Raw genomic sequence first — 24,938 nt, 5'->3', positions numbered from 1 at the left:
ATATATATATGTAAGACCCTATATGTATATATGTATGTACATGTGCATATATTGTATGTACTTGTATAGACACTTGTATATTCCCGTTCTTGCATAGTTTTATGTAAATACCAACATTCTTTGGACTTAAGCGCTTATGTTAAAAAGACCCATATCATTTTGCATTATATGTATGTACAGTATATATTTATGTATATGTATACATAGGAATTATATGTACTCTTGTTTATGTATGTATATATGCAGTGTGTGTATACGTTATACACATGTGGATGTAGGTGAACTATGTGTTTATGTATATTTTTTTGATAAGTTTTAACTATAATAGTAATAGCAAAGGTTGTATAAATAAGTATATATAAAGGTGTACGAGTGTGGTAACTGTTACAAACCGGTCATATAATGTTAAAGCACAAATCTACATATGTGCATTGTTTGTATGTCTGTACATAATATTATGTACATGTACATAATAATATTATTATATGTATGACATACATGCATATATATAGATTATGTAATAAGTTTATATAATAGGAACAGGTATCACATAGTATATAAATATAATTCATATATATATATATATATATATGTGCATCGTATATATATACTCAAAAGTGTGTGTTATCCAAAGCGTCGATCAATTAGTGAACATTTTTATGAGTTTATAAGATAAAAAAAAAAAGGGAGAAAAAAACTTGGCAAAAAATTGGAAAAAAAAAAATAAGCAATAAAAAGAGGTAGTAGAATGGTCGCTCGAGAAACCCATTGTGGTGTAACAAAATGGATGATTATTTATATAATAACTATATGAATGAATTACAAACAACGAGCACATCTTATAATAACATTAATGATAAGGATATAATAGAAAACGAAAATATTAATGATATGATTATATATGACAACATAAGTCATAAAATAAAATCGTTTTATGATTCTTATGATAATGAAAAGAGTAGCTGTAGTAGTAGTAGTAGTAATGCCCCAGGTAGAGGTGTGAGTACAAAAAAATTTAAGTTAGTAGAAGGTAAGGTAGTGGACTCCCATAACAGTTACAGCAATATTGGCGAAAGTAGTATTAGCCAAAGTAGTAGTAATAGTGATAATCGCATGGAGGACAGTAGCAAGAACATGCATACGTTCAAAGCGAATGTAAAAAACAGTAGCAGTGATGGTTATAATGAAGAACTATCGGTACAAAGTAACTATGCATGTAATGTAAATGATACAAAAAGTAATAGAAATGGTAGTAGTAGTAGTAGTAGTACTACTACTAGTACTAGTAGATGTCTCTTGAATAATTTGCACAAGGAAGAATTTTCGTCAAATGTTGTACTAGGTAGTAACATTCAAATGAATAATAGCAGTGTAGAGAGTGTTAATGTTAATGTTAATGTTAATGTTGGTGGTGATAGTACGAAGAGCAATGGGATTTATAATAATAATTTGGAAAATGGAGGAGGTAGTAATATTAATGCAGTAGCAAATATACAAAACATGGAGAACTTGAAGAATAACCAAGGTGTTGCAGAGAATGACAACATCCATTACGGAGATTTAGATTTAGATGGGAATAATAATGCAAATACTATTCCTGAGGGGGTTCTAGAGTATTTGAACTATTATCGTGAGTATGACAACAGTGGAAATGACTTGAACGAAAGCGGATTTAACAATGGAGGTATTAATGATGGTCGTTATGCAGGAGGAGTGGTTCATAGTGAATCCTTTTTAGAAACACAAGGAATGCTACAAAACGAGATGAGCAGCGTAAGCAGTAGTAGTGGTATTATGAACAGTTGCATGAAGAACAATAAGAAAAATTTTCATCGTGTTCGAAATAAACATATGCCTGATGGAGAAGTAGCATCATCAGGTGTAGAACAAGATTTGGTTATTATGCAAAGAAATCAGATGAGTAATAATAATAATAATAATAATAATGTAGCAACAACATCCACTACAACATCAACCACATCAACGAGTAAGAGTGCAAAGTATTTTGACCCTTTACACCGTCAGAACAGCAACAGCACTTTTGTAAATAGCGAGTTTAGTAACCACTTGGAGGAGGAAGATGGTTGGAACAAGACCAACAACCACAGTAGTAGTAGCAGCAGGCATAGTAGTAATAACACGGGGAACATAGGAAGTGGTAATGCTGGCGGTACTAACACAGGCAGTACTAACATAAACGTTAATATGATTTGTAATAATGCCAGTGCAACGAATATGTATGATCATTTTTATGATAAAAACAATGTTAACAAAGACATGTATGCTAACATGCACAAGGTTAATAAACATGTTCAGGGAAGCGAGCATTATAATTTTCCTAATAAACAAGATCGTCAGTATAACAGTAATATTATGTACAACATGAATAGTAACCTTATGGATGGTGGTGTTTCTACACAAACAAGTTATTTCCACCAGAGTACAACTAGCCTAAGTGATATGTACAAGGACAGTGAGAAGACTGAAAGGAAAGAGGTGAAGAGAGGAAGGAAAAAGGGTATATTCAAAAAAGAAGAAGAAAATGATGATAGTAACAATGATAGTAATAATGATAGTAATAATGACAAAAACAATGATAATAATAGTAATAATAATAGTAATAGTAATAGTAATAGTAATAGTAATAGTAATAGTAATAGTAATAGTAATAGTAATAGTAATAGTAATAGTAATAGTAATAGTAATAGTAATAGTAATAGTAATAGTAATAGTAATAATAGTAATAGTAATAGTAATAGTAATAGTAATAGTAATAGTAATAGTAATAGTAATAGTAATAGTAATAGTAATAGTAATAGTAATAGTAATAGTAACATGCAAACAAATGTAGCTGAGCAAAATCAAAAGGATGAAAATTTGGGAAGCTGCAAAAATGGCGAAGCAGGAGAAGAAATCGTTATTCGTAATAGCTTCACCTCCTTTAATGCATCTTCTATATGTTACATGACCAACAAAGGATATAATTTTAATCTGAGTATACGAAAGAATTATATAAAATATAGACACAATTATTATCGTAACAAGAAGTTATGGTATAAATTAAATATGAAAAGGTGTTGTTCAGTCATGGTGGATAATCAAATGGGGTCATCTAATCAAATGGAGGCTACTGATTATGTATGCCTTGATGTGCTTAAGTGTTATCCGGAAAAGAAGGGAAGCAGTAATAACAATGATGGTTGTAGTATCGATTATGGCAACAATAGTAGAAGTAATAGCAATAATGACGATAATATTAATAATAGCGATAATATTAATAATGGAGATAATTTTAATAATGGAGATAATTTTAATAATGGAGATAATTTTAATAATGGAGATAATTTTAATAATGGAGATAATTTTAATAATGGCGATAATATTAACAATGGCGATAATATTAACAATGGCGATAATATTAACAATGGCGATAATATTAACAATGGCGATAATATTAACAATGGCGATAATATTAACAATGGCGATAATATTAACAATGGCGATAATATTAATAATGGCGATTATATTAATAATGGCGATAACCCGTGTGATAATATGTGCAATAGCGTTTACAATAGCGCGTACAGCTGCAATGATAACAAAGAGAACATATACAATGAAGGAAATGAAGAAGAGGAGGAAGGAGGGGGCATATCACTCATAGTTAGTGGTGATAAGAAGAAAAATAGCAATAGAAGGGGTAGGAGGAGAAAAAGAGGTAGAAAAAAGAAAATTAATAATTTGGTGGTAGGTGCAGGAGAAGTAGAAGTAGCAGGAACAGTAGCAGGAAAGGTAAGAGGACGAAGGGGAAGGAGAAGGAAAAGCACCAGCGCCTCTTCCCTACTTCGAACAATGGAGGGACAAATAGTAGACAGTAGTAGTATTTATAGTAACACCAAAGCAAATTATCATTTTCCTCATTTAAATGCAGAAGATTATTATTTAAAAAGGAAGGGTAATAATAATGATATGTCGAACTATAATGCTTCAGCTCGGTTGTTATGTAACAACAATTTACATGAAGATGTAACAGACGAGATTTATATAAACGATTACCCTGGTGGGAACAAAACTGATGATGATTGTGTATATAGAGATAATAATAAAAGAAAAAATAAAAGAAAAAAACGTATATATATATGTAAAAATAAGCATTTTTGTAAATATCTTAGTGATGATGATATAACCTTTGAAAATTATTGTAGCTATTTTTATGAGAATGTGGAATGTGTAAATGTATATAGTTACTTGCATTATTTTAAAATATTAAATAAAAAAAAATTAAAAGTAAAAATTAATAATATGCAACCCAAGCTAGACTTTAGTTATGACTTTTTCCTAAGCTCCATTTATAATACGAACAGTCAGAAGAGGGCCCGTGTTGTAACAGCTAGTAGTAACGTTAGCGGTAATGTTAGTGGCAATGTTAGTGGTAATATTCGCGTTAAGAATGAGAATAGCAGTGGAAGTAATGGAAATAATATTGACACGACGTTCGTTTTGGATGATATGTGTAACAATGATGAGGAATCATTTATTGATGAACAAGAACTGATTGATGATAACAATAGTGAATATCATGTAGAAGTGTATAGGATGATGATACACTTAAATTACTTATTCTCTGTTGATGATTTCGTTCTGATAACATGCTATGAAAAGATATTCAAATATAAACAAATAAAAACAGAATTCATTATCTGCTTTAGAGAAGTTTTATTTAATTGTAGAGATCGATTTGAAGATGATTCTTCTTATAACAATCTTATAAAAGGAAGATTGTCTTACGATTTTAATTATGAAGAGGAAGAAAATTATGAACAGGGAAATAACAATAACAATGTTAGCGACATTAACAATATTAGGGGAATTAACCATGCAACTATTGTAGAAGATGAGGAAGATATTGAAGAAGATATAATGCAGTACAATAATAATAGCTGTGTTGATGAGGAAATGATACCACATATAACAGTGAACGGTGTAACAAGGGAAGGTGGAGGTGGAGGAGGAGTACTAAGCAGTGGCAGCAGTAGTGGTAGACGTATGAAAAGTAGATATGGTGAAGAAGGAGTAGAGGGGAGTAGTAGTATTGGTCCCTTGAGCAGATCCGCAAATATACATAAAAGAGGAGGAGGAGGAAGAAGTGCCAGTGGTGGTAGTAATATGATGCATGGAAATAATAAAATGAAAAATAGCTCAATTAGTAATAATAGTGGTAGTAGTAGTAAAGGATATTCATTAAGAAAGAAAGGGATACATGGGGAAAGATTAAGTTATAGTAATTTTGAACAAAGATGTAACAACAAGTATTACACGGGAGCAGAAATAGCAGCCGCTTCATCGGGTATTGGTAGAAAGAGAAAAAAGATGAATAACAGCCATATCGAACAACAGCAACAGCATCATCATCTTCAACACCAACAGCAGCAACAGCAACAGCAACAGCATCATCATCTTCAACACCAACAGCAGCAACAACAGCACCATCATCTGCAACATTATCATCATCTTCAGCAGCACCATCAACCGCACAATCATCAACAACATCATATGCATAACTATGAAGGAGATGATATGGATGAGATGAGTATGGAGCGAATGGGGCATCATATGCGCGCGGGGAATGGTATGAATAATATGAATAACGACAATTGTAATGGTAATAGTAATAATAATAGTAGTAACAATAATAGTAATAGTAATAGTAATAATAACAGTAACAATAACAGTAACAGTAACAGCTTGGAGCATATGAATGGCTTTGTTTTTGATGAGCAGCATTATATTAACAATATTTACATTAAGGACGAACTGAAAGATTCCAGTCATAATTATGTATATGATATTAACGCAATGGGAGAAAGGAAAGATGATAATATGGGGTTTCATATGGATCATGATAATAACCAACACAATGATTATAATGATATCGTAGTAGACATTAAGGATGAAATGTCTATGGATATAAACGACACTACATTAAGATTAACAAGTTTAGATGTAGAAGGAGCAAAAAGTTTGACTGAGAATATGTTATTGAATAATAATTGTAGCAGTACTATTGGTATGGGTATTAACAACTTATCGACAATTGATACGACTCTCTTAGGATTGGAACCAAAAATTAGAAGTAAGAGTAAACATAAAACAGAAGGAAAAGAAAAAGTTAAAAGAAGAAGAAGAAATCATTTTAATAAAAATAGTCTTGATATGGCAAGAGCATATGGGGATATGATGAATGACAGTAGTAATAATTTTATGTACAAAAATTTCGTTATGCAAAAAAAAGCAAATAACTGCTCTTATTTAAATTTTAATGAAATAAAAGAACATTTAAAAGATCTGAACGTTTTGAAAAGTGGAGCTAACTGGAAAACTTACAAAATGGAAGATTTACCTAATGAGTTATATAAAAATATTAGACCAATAAATCAAAGAGTTACAGGCTTTAAAACTGTTTTACTAGTTGATGAGTTATTTGAAAAATTATGGGAGTTTCCTAACACTGATATTATAAAAGTTAGAACCGTTACCAGGGGCGACCAGTTCATAGGGGATATTAGAATTGATTTCTACTACAGACAGAGTGAGAGGACCTTGTGTCGTGCTTGTGGAAGGCATATCCTGAAGCAGAAGTTTGCAACCGAGCATTACCAGAGAAATATAAGTAGGAAAAATTAGTAGCACATACATTGTGCTGTGTGTAGTGCTGTGTGTTGTGTTATGTGTTTATATTATATGTATACCTAAAAATATGTATTATATATATACAAATATATGCGTCTATTTTAGACGTGGACCTTTTTGCTTCAGTTTTTGGACACAACATATATTTTATGTCTGTGTTTTCGAAAGCGCTTGCCTATTTTTTCGTTTCTTTTATTTGCCATAAATGCATGTTTTGTGCATGTTCAGTCCATTAATATCGCAATTTTTTTTTTTTTTTTTTTTTTTTTTAAAGATTGCTGGAAGGAGGTCATGTGGAGATTAGGTATTCCCGAGTTGCACTATTACAACACAGTCAAAAATGAGTAAGCAATTTAAGAAGCATTTGTGTACATATGTATTTATATGATTATTCCCCCTTTTCGATTATGCGAGTAGTAACTTGTGGACGTAATTATGACAATTTTTTTTTCCCAATTTATGATATTTTTACATGAACGGCTAGAATTTTTTTTTTTTTTTTTTCCCATTTATAATGGTTTTACCTGAGCCGGCTAGCCGATATATATATATATATATATATATATATATGTGTGTGTATTTTTTTTTTTTTTTTTTCCCCTGTGCAGTTTCTTCGATTCGCGCATTATGAACACGGAGAACAACAATGAGCAGGTGCTTCTGGAGAGAACGTTGATATTGTACAACCAGGAGATGATTAAGAAAGCGACAGATTTTGTAAATGAAGAGTTAAAATATTATGAAGAGAATGTGATAAGTAAGCCTCGAAAGAATAAAGCAAATAACTGCTTTGAGTTGGATATATTAATTTTGGATGACAACAATATTATACTTCCAACGGTAAAAAATGAACTGGATGAGCCGTATTTTGAAATTTCTGGTATATATCCAAACAATGGTTTTCCAGATGAAAATTATTCCAAAAATTTTTGTTTTATAAAGATAACGTTTAACAAATTAGGTGGAATGGTATTAAGGGATTTGTTTACACTCGAATGCGAATTTTTGGTTGACTGGGGCGATAATTTATTAATACAAGCAAAGAAATATACGCTGCATGAGGTATATAATACTGCAGATTCGTATGATATAAATTTAAGAAATTTATATGATCAAGGTTTTGCATATTTACGATGTAATATACCACAAAAGAGTAATGGAAAAGTAAATTTGAAAGTTCGAATTCCTAAGACCGTGTGGCATTATTGGGAAGCAATAGCTGATGAGACGTTAAAAATAAATTATGAATTTCTTGATAAGCATAATGTACATAGGCAATTATTATTTTGTTCGTATTTAGATAATATAAATAAACATTTTACTGCATATGTAAAGAGCTCCTCAAAAAATAGTACAAATAGTAATAATAATATGTTTGATATGACAAGTAGTAATGAAAATTTTAATGAAAATAATAGTACTAGTAATCATGATCATCATCACCACCACCATCATATGGCTATGAGTAATCATAATAATTCCCCTGAGTATTTAAAATTGGAGGATGAGTATACACATAGGGTAATACCACCATTTGTTGAAAGTTGTACGAAAAAATCGAAAATGAGTAATAATAATAGTAATAATAATGGAAGTAGAAATAATAATAATAATAATCATAATAATAATAATAATAATAATCATAATAATAGTAATAGTAATAATCATAATAATAATAATCATAATAATAATAATCATAATAATAATAATCATAATAATAATAATCATAATAATAATAATCATAATAATAATCATAATAATAATCATAATAATAATCATAATAATAATCATAATAATAATCATAATAATAATCATAATAATCATAATAATCATAATAGTAATAATAGTAATAATAGTAATAACGGAAGTAGTAATCATAATCATAATAATAATCAAAATAACAGTAATAATAGTACCTCATCTGACCATATGAGTAATAACAAAGTGCATTCATATAATTACAGCTCACCCAAATCAGAGATTAATAATAATAGTTTAAACAACATAAATAATCGTGTAATGTATAGTCCCAATAATAATAACTCATATAATAATATAGATTTTTCTCTTATGAACAGTATTTCTTATCAGAATTTTCAGAATTATAATATTGGTAATTTGGCAAACGATTCAGACACAAAATGCTCCAAGAACTACGACCAGTACGGCGCTCACCTAGAGTTGAACTACTGAGATCGGGTCGTTTGTATTGTGCACACGTATATATACAAAGGCATGTGTATATAAATATATATATATATATATATGTTAAATACATCATAAACAATTTATATACATATTATATATGCGCTAAGTATTTATACCCCTTCAAGTGTTGATCCATTTTTTCGGTACACCTATTGTGGATCGGCTTTTCTCTATTTCACGATTACAAATGAATGAAGTAAAATTAGGGTGGAAAAAATGAATTAAAAAATTATGCCCAAAATAGTAGTAAAAATATGTGAAGGTGCGGTTGGTTAGTGCGGGGTGGGGTTTAATAGTGTGTGCTGCTGATTTGTGTCTGTTATGCACAAAAAATAATATAAGAAAAATGATTCAGTTCGAGAGTTGTTACGAGTTTAGCATTATGTATACCATGTGTATGTATTTACATTTACGACATGTTATATGTGTACATTTATACTTGTATATATAATATATATATATAATACCGTATGTATGCGTTGTAAGATGATAATTTAATAATATAATAATAATTAATAAAATTTCGTTTGATTCACTTTTGTTTATTCTTATTGCATGTTTAATTGGCGAGCATGCATGTACATATGTATATTGCATACATATTATATATATATGTACGTATTGTATGGACTAGCTGCCTTTTTCTTTCATCTTTTCAATGTCTATTTTTACATTATTTTTTCTTAGTCTTTTTTTTAAATTTTATTATTATTATTTTTTTTAATTCTCCCTCCCCATATATATATATATATATATATATACATATATATAACTTAAAAATTTTTAATTTTGTTCAAGTTTTCATTTTTACTTTCATTTTTAATTATACCTTTACTTTTATTTTATCTTATTTTTTAAAAATGCTTTTGAATTTTAATACTTCAACTTTTCCAATAATTAACAGTTAAAAAAAAAATATATTGAAGTATCAACATATATGTGCATCGTTATATTGTAGAGAGTACAAAGAATATAGTGTGTACTGCATTATTGTTTACATTGTTGCGGAGCCGCTATTTACTCGCCATATGTGTATGTGTACACTTATAACCATAAGTAAAGTTGGTAGGCGTTATGGAAGAAATGGAAAGGAGGTGGTTAATGGTAGGTATATAAAGCCGATGTGAGATGAGTTTCTACTACTTCTACAATACTTCTACATTGTTTTGTAGCATTTATGGTAATAGGTATATGTAATATATGACCTTTTGCATTTTCACTTTTCCCTATCCCTTCTTAAATTTTGTAAAGTTTTTTATACATACATGTATACATACATATATATACATACATATATATATATATATATATATATATATGTTATTTGTGTATTTATATATATTACACGCATGCGAATTTAAAATTTAGCAATGTTTTAATTTGACAAAAATTAAAAGAGTAGAATAAAATATTTGTTTTAAAATATTATGCATATATAAAATATAAGCAGTGGGCAATCAAGTAAAGGTTACATGTATATGCATGTATATGCATGAATATATACATATACATATATATATATATATATATATATATATATATATATATATATATATATATATATATATATGTAATATGCACACGTACATTTTATTTCGTCTGTATTAATAAAAAAACAATTTGCATAACAACAATTGTGAAATATGCTAACATTAAAGATTTTTTTAAATGAAGCTATTTTTGCACATATATGTATATATTAATATATATATGTATAAATATATATTACAAAAAAAAAAAAAAAAAAAAAAATAAGAATGGATGGATTGGAACAATTATGGAAAGATGATGATGAATTCAGAGAATGTGCGATTTATCTGCATACAAATGTTTATGTACAAATGTGAATATACATGTATATATATATATATATATATATATGTACACATATATACGTACTGAACATACAAATATTTATAAACAAAGTGTAAGGTAAAAAATTAATATAACTCCGTCTGTTTGGCATTATTCCCTAATCCAGCACATGCCATATACATATGCGTGGTTATATTGCACACATTTTGCGCACACCAGTTCTATCATAACCACTTCAATCATAAATTAATAGTCAGACGAGCTGCTGTCCATTTCATCAAAACTTTCATTCGGAATATTTGCAAGCATTACTAAAAAAAAAAGGTTTTGTTGTAATCTTTCAAATAGGGGAATACATTCATTTTTCATTCCCTCACGTAAGAATTCATTAATAGCTTCTAACAAATAGTCATTTTCATCCATTTTTTTTTTTATTTTTTTTAAAATAATATTATGTGCTTCTTCATTATTCTCATTACTTCTGTTATGACAATTATTTTGACCATTTTCATTAAAAACCTTATCCCTCATATATACTCTGTCCTCCGTCCCTGTTGTTGATGTAGTAACGGCGATTCTACTGCTATTCGATGGTACAAAATTCTCATTCGTTTCGTTTTCCCCCTTTTCCCCGCTTGTTGGAAACAAAAATAAGGTGTTCCTATTCTGACCGGGTACTCCATTACCAGGACACGAAGAATTATGGTAAAAGGTATTATGTTTCATATCTACGTTCCTGTTATCGTTCCTGCTATCGTTCCTGCTATCGTTCCTTTCAATGTTCCTATTGGTGTTACTGTTACTGTTACTGTTACTGTCGTGTAATTCCAGGGGATTTTCGGCATTATTTGTACTTTTCTTTGTTCTATTGTCCTCTGTCAAAAGTATATTTTCCGTTTGTTTGTTTTCAAATATTGGGTTGTAGTCCAGCCATTCATTTTGTTCTTCTAGCATATTTTTTTTATACACATTCGTGTTATAAGGAGTATCACCGCGGTTGTTACTACCTACGTGGTTGTTACCCTTACTGTTATTATTACTTGATCTCTCTTCACTTATGTGTGAAAAATGTGTATTACTGCTAAACCCGCTTTGCAAAACAAGCGGAGTATTGCTATTGCTATTGCTGTTGCTATTGCTGTTGCTATTGCTGTTGCTATTGCTGTTGCTATTGCTGTTGCTATTGCTGTTGCTATTGCTGTTGCTATTGCTGTTGCTATTGCTGTTGCTATTGCTGTTGCTATTGCTGTTGCTATTGCTGTTGCTATTGTTGTTGCTATTACTATTGATATTACTATTACTATTGATATTACTATTACTATTACGATTACCCAATAAAACATTTTCACCTAATGATAAAATTTTTTTTTCAGTGTTGTTATTATCGCTGTTATCATTGATACTCTTTCCATTGTTACTGATTTCATTGTTGCTCAAGGCACTGCTATTATTATCAAATACAAAATTGAACACGTCAAGTTTCGGATGGCACGCGTTAATATCATTTGTGTTTAAAGCAATGTTCCCTCTGGTATCACCGAACTGCACACTCATACCATTTGTAGCAAGTTCGTATGGCAAGGGATTGTTTATAGTACCATATGGATTAAAAGAATTGTTCACTCGTTGTTCTTCTTTATACATTTTATCATGTTTACCATGTGCGTTACTCTTTACATATCCTTCCGTGTTGTATGTTCCATCATTTCTGTCTGTTCCCATATGCGTACCTTCATCTACCGGCATGTGTATGCCCCTTGTACGGATACTATCATCGCTGTTGTTATCATCTCCACCTTCTTCAGCATCTTCTGCAACTTCTGCATCTTCTGCAACTTCTGCATCTTCTGCATCTTCAGCATCTTCTGCAACTTCTGCATCTTCAGCATCTTCTGCAACTTCTGCATCTTCTGCATCTTCAGCATCTTCTGCAACTTCTGCATCTTCTGCATCTTCCACATCGTCATTATTATCACTGTCACTGTTGTACTTTACATCGACCATACCATTACTGTAGCCATTCGAACGAATAGCATATTCTCTACTGTTCGAAATTAAATCATTGTTAACTGCATTAAAAAAATTATTCCTCTCTTTGTTATTGTATTCACCCAAAAATATATCATTTATTCTATTATCAATATTTTTTATTTCTTCACTACTTTTTATTATGACATTTTTTTTTTCATCGTTAATTAAGTATCCCATAATTCATAACATGATCACTGCTATTTAATTAGTAAAATTCAAAACAAAAAAAAAAAAAAAAAAAAAAATATAAAAATGAAATATAAAAAATGAAATATAAAAAATGAAATATAAAAATGAAATATATAAAATATAAAAAATGAAATATATAAAATATAAAAAATGAAAAATATAAAATATAAAGAATGAATATATAAAAATATAAATGAAAATATAAAATATAAAAAATGAAAAATATAAAATATAAAGAATGAAATATATAAAATATAAAGAATGAAATATAAAAATATAAAGAATGAAATATATAAAATATAAAAATAAATATATAAAAATATAAATAATGAAAATATAAAGAATGAAATATATAAAGAATGAAATATATAAAGAATGAAAAATGGAAATATGAAAAAATAAAGATGAGTGCTAAAATGAAAAACGAAAAATACTAACACGATAAAATAATACCATGAAAAATGCAAAATGAAAGAAAAAAATGAAGATAATGACAGATAAAAAATAAAGATAAAAATAGCAGATAACAAACGAAGGATAAAAAAATGAAAAACACGTCAAAGGAAAACGATTACATATGGGTATGTATTAATGTATGTATGTATGTATGTATGTATATATTACATTAGTAAAAGATGTAAATAAAAAAAAAAAAAAATAATAAAAAGGAAATATGGGGGGGAGGTGAATAAAATTATGCACGTATAATTATTAATTGCTTCACTTGAATAATATATAAATACGTACATACATATATACATACATAATATTTATACATACATACATACATATATACATGAATAATATTTATACATACATACATATATACATGAATAACATTTATACATACATATATACATGAATAATATTTATACATACATACATATATACATGAATAACATTTATACATACATATATACATGAATAATATTTATACATACATACATATATACATACATAATATTTATACATACATACATAACATATATACATGAATAATATTTATACATACATACATAACATATATATATACATATTTATTATTTATATGCTTGTTGTAATTTATGTATGACTATAAACATGTTTATTGTACACCTACAAATACTAGTGGTGTACATATTTTTTTATTGTACTTTTTTCTTGTAAATCAAAATTGCAAAATTTCACTTTCAAGTGGTAATGCATTGGCGATTAACATGTATATAGTATATGTATTAAATACAGCAATTACATGTACATTTTTATGCGTATATTCAAATATGTATATGAGTATTATATGCACGTATGTAAGTGTACATTTTATGCAGTCCTTTACAATATAATATCAAATATTCTTCGTTTTATTAAATTTTTATGCTTATGTATAAATAAAATTAATATATGATAATTCTTTCTTAGTGCACGCATTAAGCCCATATACATACATATATACGTACATATATACATACATACATATATACATACATATATACATACATACATATATACATACATATATACATACATATACACATACATACATACATATATACATACATATATACATATATACATACATATATACATATATACATACATATACACATACATACATATATACATACATATATACATACATACATATGTACATACATATATACATTCATACGTATATACTATTCTACGCACTTAATATTTTACATAATTATACTTACATAAATGCATTATGTATATATTGTACTCATAAAAAATATATTCCATTATTACGGCATATATACGTATGCCAATTATATGTACATGTTAAGTATATACGTATTATATTTTGTTAAATATTTTACGTATTTTTTTATTCATTATTTTGAACTTTCCAATGGTGCGAAAAATAAAAAAAAGAAAAAAAAAAAGGAACAAATGAATGATTATACGAATGAACAGCAAATCATTGAACGAATGAGTGAACAAATGAATAGCAAAATATACGAATTAACTATTTAACGCGTGAACGAATTAACAAATTGTCAAATAAATAATATAACAATCAATAAACGAATGCCTTCAGTCAATTTCGCTAACCTGGCAAAAGATCTTTTTTCCCTTTGAGCATGCAAAAGAAAAATATTTGCTATTCCTTGCCATTACTATTTTATATTTGTTTTTTACAAAATTTAGCATATCGACAAAAGTACGTCAAATGTGTTTAATTATTATACATACAAATATATATATATATATATATATATATATAGTAAATTAAATCAGGAAGTCTCTATGTATTAGAGCTTTGTGAGCTTATATAAAAAATAGTGTAATATTATATAGTTCCTTTATGTAGTATCTGATGAAAGTTTTATAACCTTCAACCAATTAGCAATGAAAACGGAAAAAAATAAAAAATAAAATAAAAAAATAAAATAAAAAAATAAAATAAAAAAATAAAATAAAAAAATAAAATAATAAAATAATAAATAATAAAATAAAAAAATAAAATAAAAAAATAAAATAATAAAATAAAAAAATAAAATAAAAAAATAAAAAAATAAAATAAAAAAATAAAAAAATAAAAATAGAAATATTAGAGAATAATAAAAAGAGCAAAACGGCAAAAGGGGAAATCAATAAATTTACTATCACGTTATATTCTTTTAATATGGGAAAAAACTTGCATATAGTAGTATAATTTTAAGAATTAAAAAAAAAAAAAATAAGCGCAGTTAAGCAAAACAAAACTAAAACCAGAATGCTACATAATAAAGTTGTACACCTGTTTCTCAAAATATTATGAACAAATAAGTATGTATTCAGATATCTTTTTAAAAACTTATGTAGTAACTCATTTATGTTTATCGTATTTTATTACATACACATTTTAAAAGCACTGTTCTTAATATGAATGTACATGTAAATGAAAATATACAAAGAGTAATATGATAACACTGTGCTAAGGCATTGTGCAAAGGTATGATGTACTGATTTAAGAAGGGGATAAACGCATATAGTACAAATGAGTGTAAAATATAATATATTATATATGGTGCGTAGTGCATAAATGATTCTTTAAAATTTTTATTTTGGAATAGTTTCCATGAAAAGTGTGTACTATCGTATCCTTAAGTTATATGTTACCATTGTACATAGGAAATTTTTTTTTTTTTTTTTTTTTTTTTTTGGTCCATGCCTTTTGGTAAACTTGTACCGTATTAAATCAGAAGCGTTATATACACATAAATGTATATATATTTATTTATATATATATATATATATATGCTAACAGCGTGTATATGAATGTGTACACATGATCATAGGTGCATATTCCCGAGTACTTATAAGCGACTTAGCACTCCACATAATGGACTCGTACAAGGCAAATTGGTTAACCCTTTTTTTTTTTTTTTTTTTTTTTTATAAACAATTTTTTTAATATATATATGTACATTTTTATCATATTATCACTGCATCCACACTAACACACATTCAATGACTTAAGGAAAGATTCTTTTCTTACACCCCCCCACCCCAATACTTAAGTTTTAATATTTTTTTAAATAGGCATTTATATACGATTTTTCACATGTACAGTTCTTCTTAGTCCATTTAATTAGGTTATTATATTATTAAAGAGTTTTTTAGTATAATTTAAAAAAAAAAAAAAAAAAAAATGAAAAGAAGCAAGAAGAAAAAAGAAAAACCTCCTTATGGTTAAGTATTAATATACTTCTGACGGACTTCTTCTTTTTCTTTCTGCTTAAACGTGAATACCAAAACAAATGAAGCATAGGAAGCAAATATAAGTGTAATTCGCACGAAATGGAAAAGAAAGGGAACGATTTAATATAAAGAAGTGTACTGTAATGACCTTTTTGGATATAATATTGTATGTGCTATATATAAAGATGTGCATGTGTACATACATATATATACGTATATATTAATATGCATTGTATGTACGTTTATATATAAACTACGGTATGTAGCATAATGATATACGTTAGTGCTATTTGTTTTTCATTAATAATAAAAAAAAAAAAAAAAATGAAGAAATTTTTTTATGTAAAAGAGGGTAATATTATATAAATATATATAGGTGTATGTATACGTGTGTGTGTACACGTATGTATATACAACATTGAGATGGTACAAATATTAAACAAATAAAAAATTAGAACATGATTTTTATGGAAACTGTAAAACAATGTTGTAATGGTATATATTAAGTGTACATATTGATGATACAGGAAATCATATTAAATGATAAGGTTACATAAAAAAAAAAAAAAAAAAAAAAAAAAGAGGACGGTGTAATGATAATGACGCACATTTGCACCTGTGTATGTGTGCGCGTGTGTGTACGTGTTCGTACGGGTATATATATGCACAAATGTATATATACACGCGATTACATGCACATTCAATGGCAGCTCAAACGAGTTTTTTTTTTTTTTTTTTAAATTTAATTTGAATATACTATTTCTGGAGTAGAATCTAAAACGGAGGAGGTGTCTATTTGATTTTTGTATTCCTCGTAGTCAAGGAGCATATCGTTATTTGTATCGAATGCATGCAGAATGAATTCCAGGTTAAGGATTAAGGAGTTTTGAATGTTCAGTGGCTCCCTCATGTATTTGAAAACGTCTTCTTTTGTCCTTCCAGTATCATCACCAGCGCGGTCGTTACTGCTACTGTTCCTTCCGCTTCCACTCTGTGGTGCAATACTTCCCTCGAGGTAAGCGCACAACGTATGGTAAAGTTTGCCGTCATTGCTAATGTAGAACAACAATTCGGATATATCAATAAGTCCATCGAGGTTTATATCTAATTGTAAAAAATTAGATAAGTGATCTATTTCTAGTAGTAAGTATAATTGAAAATTTTGAAATTCGTCCATTTGCAAATTTTCATCTTCATTTATATCCCAAATGCCTTTACTATTTTTAAAAAAATTATTTGCAAGCTTGTTTGCAAGGTTATTTGCAGTATTATTTGCAGTATTATTTGCAGTATTATTTGCAGTATTATTTGCATTATTATTTGCAGCATTAGTATGTCTCATCTTAATATAATAAGGAATATTAAGCCCATCATTCAGTAGTATACTTTCTAAAAATTCGGAAAAAAAAATTTCTAGATAATCATAAATTATATTTTTATCTACTGTATTTTTATGACCAAATAGTATTTGAATTAATTTAATAAAATTAAAATCATAAGAATTTAATGATAGAAATTCTGTATAATCCAATTTTTTATCTTTATTTGCATCAAACTGCTGAAAGAGATGATATAAGATATTCATGTTAATATCTTTAATTTTTGCTACTATTCTTACATTGTTTTTAAATTCATTGAAATCTATTAAATTGTTGTTATTGCTATCTAGTTTTTTGAAAATCATTCTCGATTTTTTTAGAACATTTTCGTCTAGTGCGGGATTATTTGTATCTACAGTGAGGTCAAGCATGTACTCTCCCATAACTGTATCGTTATCATGTCTTTCATTACGCCTACCATGATGTTTGTCATAACGTTTGTTATGATTTTTGAGATCACTTCTTGCATCATCTATGTTGTCCACCCTTGGCTGCCTTTCGATAATTCTGCTACGGGTATATCCTTCCCTGTCGTTTTTCTTTCCATGGGATATTATGACTACCTTGTTTTCCCTCAAACTCTTCCAATCATTGTGCGGAAATCTTTTATATATAAAGGAATTACATAAAAAGATTTTTTCCAATTTAGCAAAATTATTATGAACAAAATGACATAGATTTTTACTTGATATTTCTACATTAAATAAATATTCTCTTTTTTTTAAAAAACCTTCACATATTAAAATAAAAAGGAGAAAGGAAAAAAACATAAAAAATCTTGAAATGATGGCATCATATCTTACCCAGGAAAACTTTAGCAATTTCATGTTTAAAAGAAGAGGTGTCTATATATATATATATATATGTATATGTATATGTATATGTATACGTATATGTATATGTATATGTATATGTATATGTATATGTATATGTATATGTATATGTATATGTATATGTATATGTATATGTATATGTATATGTATATGTATATGAACGTGTACAGGCGAAGAGGCTCATACACATATATATATGTGTGCATGTCAATATTTATATACGGACATACATAAATAATACCATAAGTATATGTACATTTAATGCATACATGTATTCCGACGTGCAAACACGCATTTGTTCTCGCTTGGATACTAGTGCGAACAGGTTACTCTTTTTTTTTTCGTTTTGCGTTGTGTCGCGTTGCACTTATTTGTATTATATTGTATTGTATTGTATTATATTGTATTGTATTGTATTATATTATATTATATTGTATTGTATTGTATTATATTGTATTTATTGTATTGTATTATTGTATTGTATTGTATTGTATTCTATTCTATTCTATTCTATTCTATTTAATTTAATTTAATTTAATTTTTTTTTTTTTTTTTTTTTTTTTCGAGCTAATCTTTTAATTACTATTAAACTGTAAACTTTAAAGAAAATGATGAAACGGAAAAGTGATAAAATGCAAAAATGACGAATTGAAAGAATTACGAATTTAGAAAATGACAAAATGATAAGGTTACTCTTCAAAAATATTCGCACACATAATTTTGCAGTAATCTCTTTTTTATTTTTAAAATGAATTGAATGTAGAATAAATGATAACGGGAGTAATGGCAAGAAATAAATATTACCAAAGGTAAATAAATTTTACAGATAAAAAACGAAAAGACAATTGTATATTGAGAGTTGCAAATTAATTAGGGGCATATATTAACAATAAGAATAGCAGTCAAAATAAATGTATTTATATATATGTACATATGTATGTATATATGTATGTACGTAAAGGAAGTATGTCGCTGCTGTTCGGGTCTACGTAGGAGTAACCTACAACTGGAAGAAATTTTTTTTTAAATGGGTTTTTTTCATAAAAACGTTATTTCCTCCCATACGATGGCGGGATAAATGTGTGCATAAAAAAATAATGATATAATACAAATATGTTAGCAATGATGAGAAAAGGCACATTAATAGCACAACGAAAAAAGGTCATTAAGCATGAACACATGCACGTATAAAATATATATATATATGCAGATACATATACACATAAACGCATAAACGCATAAAGGCATATGCCCTTACTTACATGTGTACATATGAGTATGATCAACTAAGTCTATTCAATAAATTGCAAGAGGGTCTAAGAAAATATAGTATCCATGAAAAAATATATTACGATATTCATTGAACTTTAATTAATTCTTTAATTCGATTAGTAAATAACGGCGGAGCCAATTATAGGAATATACTTATTATGTATTATACATATATGAATAATTTTATTGTATCATGAACAAATACATGTGCATAATGTGCTCGCGTGATCACGCTTTTAACGCGTTAAATGCGTTAATTCGATGTTACATATATGTACTAGCGTATGGTATGGGTACATGTCCACGTAAGCGTAAATAGACATGTATACACGCATAATATACATATATATATATATATATATATATATATATATATATATATATATTTATTTATTTATTTATTTATATTTTTATCAATATGCGCAAATATGTACGTTTTGTCACTGTATATTTTCTCACTGGGTAGCTAAAAACGTTAATTACTTTACTGTTCCGAATTCGGAAAAAAGGAAAATTATAATATGCACATTTAAAAGTTGAAATGTTATTAACAGGTAGCAAATATATGCAAAATATTCTGATATGTTAATATTTTTTTTGTAATGATTAATGAAGTTTTTTTTTTGTTTTTTTGTTTTTTTGTTTTTTTCGATTTTTTGTTTTTTCTTTTTTGCTTTTTTGTTTTTTGTTTTTAATTGATAACTTTAAAATACATTAAATTTTCCTTTTTCACATGACCCGATTCATTTTCCGCATTTATTTACTCTTCTTGACAAATATTATGAATGTGTTCATAATAAATATAAAAAATCAAATGTCTAATTAAAGCATGTGAATTCGTTTATGTTCATGTGTACATATTTATATTTATTTATATATTCATATTTATATATTCATATTTATATGTTCATATTTATATGTTCATATTTATATGTTCATATTTATATAATCATATTTATATAATCATATTTATATAATCATATTTATATAATCATATTTATATAATCATATTTGTATAATCATATTTTTATATTTATAAATTCATATTTTTATATACATATTTTTATACTTACATTTTTATATTTATTTATATATATTTTTTTTTTTTTTTCTTTTAATTTGCTTATTTACGAAAAGCACACACACACATTTGGACAATTCGAGTTTTGATCCAAGGAAGTCCAAAAAAAAAAAAAATAATAAAATAAATAAATAAATAAATAAATGAAATAAATGAAATAAAATAAAAAGAAAAAAAAAAAAATTATGATTTGTTCATAAAAATGTAGAAAATAAACATTTACACAAATTTATATAATTTTCGTTTACGACTCAGATTTATATGTTACTATAATTCAAATTTTTAATTTTTTTAATAATTAAAATGATTTTTTCTCTATATTTATTTTCAAAACATTGATTTTCCGATCTACATTTATTCACTAAGTTCTCTCTGCTTACGCCATTTTGAAAACATAGACTTATTTATTTTATTTCAATTTTTTTCCTTTGGTAATATTTAACCACATTGCTGATTTCTCTCCTTTTTAAAAAATTGGCTTTTCGAAAAAAATCTTTTGCCCCATTTTACAACTCGTTCTTTCCCTAACTTCTTTTTATATCTTTTTTTTTTGTTCTATTTTTTGTTCTATTCTTTGCTGCTTACCTTTCGAAATTTGCATTATAATTAAAATGTAATAACCGCTATTACTCACATGTAACTTAAAAATACTGCAATTTCCCTCTTCAGCATTTTACGGAGAGTATTACGTGTATATATATATATACATATATATATATATATATATATATACATATATATATATATATATATATATATGCATATATGCGTATATATGTACACATTTACCTGTATGTGTTCATATGCGAAGAGGCAAAAATTCGTGTTCAAACGTATTTTTAATTTTTTAAGTTTTTTCCACTCATACACCAAAAGGGGAGAACAAATTTCCACTTGACCAATGTAGGGGAATCCTTTTGGGACAAACAAAAGAGGAAAAAGGGTGGGTAAAGTTAGAGCAGGGTGGTCAACATGCATTCATACATGCTAACGTATACAGTTGCACATACATATGTATACATGAATGTGTTTATGTGTACAGCTTGGTAAGGGAATACTACAATTTCGGCCTTTTTTTTCTGTTCGTTTAACACAACTATTTCTTATAATGCTTGACGTTAATATTTGAGCAAAATAAAAAAAAAAAAAAAAAAAAAAAATTAAAGTATAATAAAGCAAAATAAAGCAAAATAAAGCAAAATAAAGCAAAATAAAGTAAAATAAAGTAAAATAAAGTAAAATAAAGTAAAATAAAGTAAAATAAAGTACAATATAATACAACTAAATGTAATATAATTCAATTAAGTACAACATAATGTAAATTTATAATAATAACTATGAAGTGCATGCATGGTGAATGTAAAAAAAAAAAAAAAAAAAAAAAAAAAAAAGAATGGAGAGATTCAACACAACAGGAAAAGCAGAAAATAATGAGATAAAATGGAACATAACAAAGTGAAACATAACAACAGAAAACGTAATAAAATCGAACATTACAACATAAAGCATAACAAAATCGAACATTACAACATAAAGCATAACAAAATCGAACATTACAACATAAAGCATAACAAAATCGAACATTACAACATTAAACGTAACGAGGTATAAAAAAATCAAAATAAAGCTAAGTCACCTTGTGCGAAAGAGAGAAAAAAAAAAAAAAATATGAACCATGCAGCTGTGATAAAAGTATCACATGCGTGGAATAGTTACAAGCATAGTTTCTCAAAAAAAAGATTTTTCTCAAACAACTTTGAATATTGCTCGCCTAATGTAATTTCGAGATATGAAAATAGACCGATCGTCGAGGAAAATGTCGAAAAAAATGCCAAAAAATATGCCGAACAAAATATCGAAAAATATGGGCAAGTAAATTGGCAAAAAAATGAGGGAAGAAACAAAAACGCGCGTACTTCTAATACAATCCCTGACAGCAACGATGATTTCTTCGAACGTGTGAAAAAAACTTTCAGGGAGAACAAAAAAGATTTGAGTTTATGGAATAGTTATTGTAGAGAAACTATGTACAGAATACATGAAAAGAACATTCACCCAAAAATTATTACAAGTGTATTTACTTTTTTGTCATACACGGAATATAGAAATGATAGAATTATAAACGAAATATTAAATCGTTGTATTCTTCGATTAAAGGAATTTGACTTGATTCATGTATGTTCATTGGTTAACTCACTAGGTAAAATGAATTTTAGAAACATTTATTTTCTGGACGAAATAAAAAAAAAAATAATAAATGAACAAGAAAACTATTTTGACGAAATATATGCACCTCATTATGTTTCTCTATTAATAAACAGTTTGCGTAAATTAAAATATTGTGATAATATTAACAGGTATGATAAGGATAAATTTTTTTTATATTTTTTGGTGGAAAAGATACATATGAGAAAAGTTTCTGACTATAGCTTGGTAGGATTGAGTTTATTACTATATAACATTTCTGTGTTAAAATTAAACAAGTTTTATAATTTATTTTTTTTATTTGAACAGCATATAATTACAAAGGCAAAAAATGACTTTAACATAATACAACTTGTAAACGTTTTAAGTGCTTATAGTAAGACCTCCTTTTTGAAATTTTCCTTTTTAGAGGGCCTCCTACATTCCATTATATATGAAAGAAAATTTAGTGGCTGCTCCCTGCATCATTTGGTACGCCTTCTGCATATTTCGCTCTCCTTTGCCTGTGGGGGGCAGAGCGAAAATTTATTTCACGAAGGTATCCGTAATAGTGGTGTAAGCAGTGGTAGTGGTATAAGCAGTGGTAGTGGTATAAGCAGTGGTAGTGGTATAAGCAGTGGTAGTGGTGTAAGCAGTGGTAGTGGTGATATCGATGGCCTGAGCCGGTTGGGTGAAACATACGTGCAGCCGCTGTTTAGACAAATTTGCAAAAATATGAACAGGTGTAAGAAGAAGGATCTCGTTTTATTATGCTCGACTTTATGCGCCTATAACTGTAAAGTGTTCATAAAAAGAATGAAGAAGACCCCTTCTCCTATTTTAGACAATCCTGTTTTTATACCCATACATAGAGTAAGCGAGTTATTTGAAAACATTACGTTAAATGTGAAGAAATATATAAACTGTTACAACCATATAGAGCTGTCTATCATATTTTATTGCTATTCAATTTACCAAATTAATGACACAATTCTGTATGACTATATTAAATTAAGAAGCTTAAGAATATTCTCCTCATTTGATGAAAAAACTTTTGCCTATCTTTTTAAAGCTTTTAAAAATATGCACATAACAGATGATGTGTTCGAAGAATCCTGCTTAAGTAAGCTTTTACAAATAAATGAATTCAGTTCCATCAAACATTTTTGTATTGCCCTGTCGGCATATACATCTGTAAAAAGGGATCGGCAGAAAGTTCAAATTGAGGAACAGTTCTTCAAAAATGCCGAAAAGTTATTTTCGACATCTTGCACTGAGGGGGAGGAAGTAAAAGAAATGGATGGAGTAGAAGAAATGGAAAAAGAGGAAGAAATGGCAAACGTGGGGGAAGACCTCGTTGGAGCCCTCCCCAGAGTCAGTGAAAGGAATAGCCCCGCTGCGTGCACAGTAGAAGGGAACATGTTTTGTTATGGTAACTTCAGTATATATATGAAGAAAAGGAACGAGGAAGACTTGTCCATGGTTGAGATGGAGAAAAGCATAGGAATAATAAAAAAAAAAAGAAAATATATAAAAAATAAAAAAAAAAATAAAAGCAAAGTTAATCAGTCA

The 24,938-nt window shown here is 27.6% G+C and overlaps 4 protein-coding genes across 4 annotated transcripts in view; 2 read left to right on the top strand and 2 right to left on the bottom strand.

Moving 5' to 3' along the window:
* Window positions 1–783: 783 nt before the first annotated feature.
* On the top strand, window positions 784–8,883 carry PmUG01_12035000 (conserved Plasmodium protein, unknown function; the record flags this gene model as incomplete). Its single annotated transcript, XM_029006554.1, has 3 exons — window positions 784–6,670; window positions 6,965–7,034; window positions 7,299–8,883. 3 exons carry the CDS (start codon window positions 784–786, stop codon window positions 8,881–8,883), a joined length of 7,542 nt encoding a protein of 2,513 aa, XP_028863032.1.
* A 2,076-nt stretch (window positions 8,884–10,959) lies between these two features.
* Window positions 10,960–12,921, bottom strand: PmUG01_12034900 (conserved Plasmodium protein, unknown function; the record flags this gene model as incomplete). The annotated part of the gene is made up of 1 exon (XM_029006553.1): window positions 10,960–12,921. The coding sequence occupies one exon, from the start codon at window positions 12,919–12,921 to the stop codon at window positions 10,960–10,962; it is 1,962 nt and encodes a 653-aa protein (XP_028863031.1).
* Window positions 12,922–17,359: 4,438 nt separating this feature from the next.
* ACBP1 (apicoplast calcium binding protein 1, putative) lies at window positions 17,360–18,823 on the bottom strand (the record flags this gene model as incomplete). Its single annotated transcript, XM_029006552.1, has 1 exon — window positions 17,360–18,823. One exon carries the CDS (start codon window positions 18,821–18,823, stop codon window positions 17,360–17,362), a length of 1,464 nt encoding a protein of 487 aa, XP_028863030.1.
* A 4,027-nt stretch (window positions 18,824–22,850) lies between these two features.
* PmUG01_12034700 (conserved Plasmodium protein, unknown function) overlaps window positions 22,851–24,938 on the top strand; it is a gene marked incomplete at both ends in the record, with an annotated part of 3,453 nt that continues 1,365 nt past the window's right edge. The window contains one exon of the mRNA XM_029006551.1: window positions 22,851–24,938. This exon is cut by the window's right edge and continues 1,365 nt beyond it. Within this exon, the coding sequence (XP_028863029.1) occupies window positions 22,851–24,938 (2,088 nt within the window).

Source organism: Plasmodium malariae (assembly GCF_900090045.1).
Source record: "Plasmodium malariae genome assembly, chromosome: 12".
NCBI classification, from domain to species: Eukaryota; Apicomplexa; class Aconoidasida; order Haemosporida; family Plasmodiidae; genus Plasmodium; species Plasmodium malariae.
This window is presented reverse-complemented; position numbering and strand designations above follow the sequence as displayed.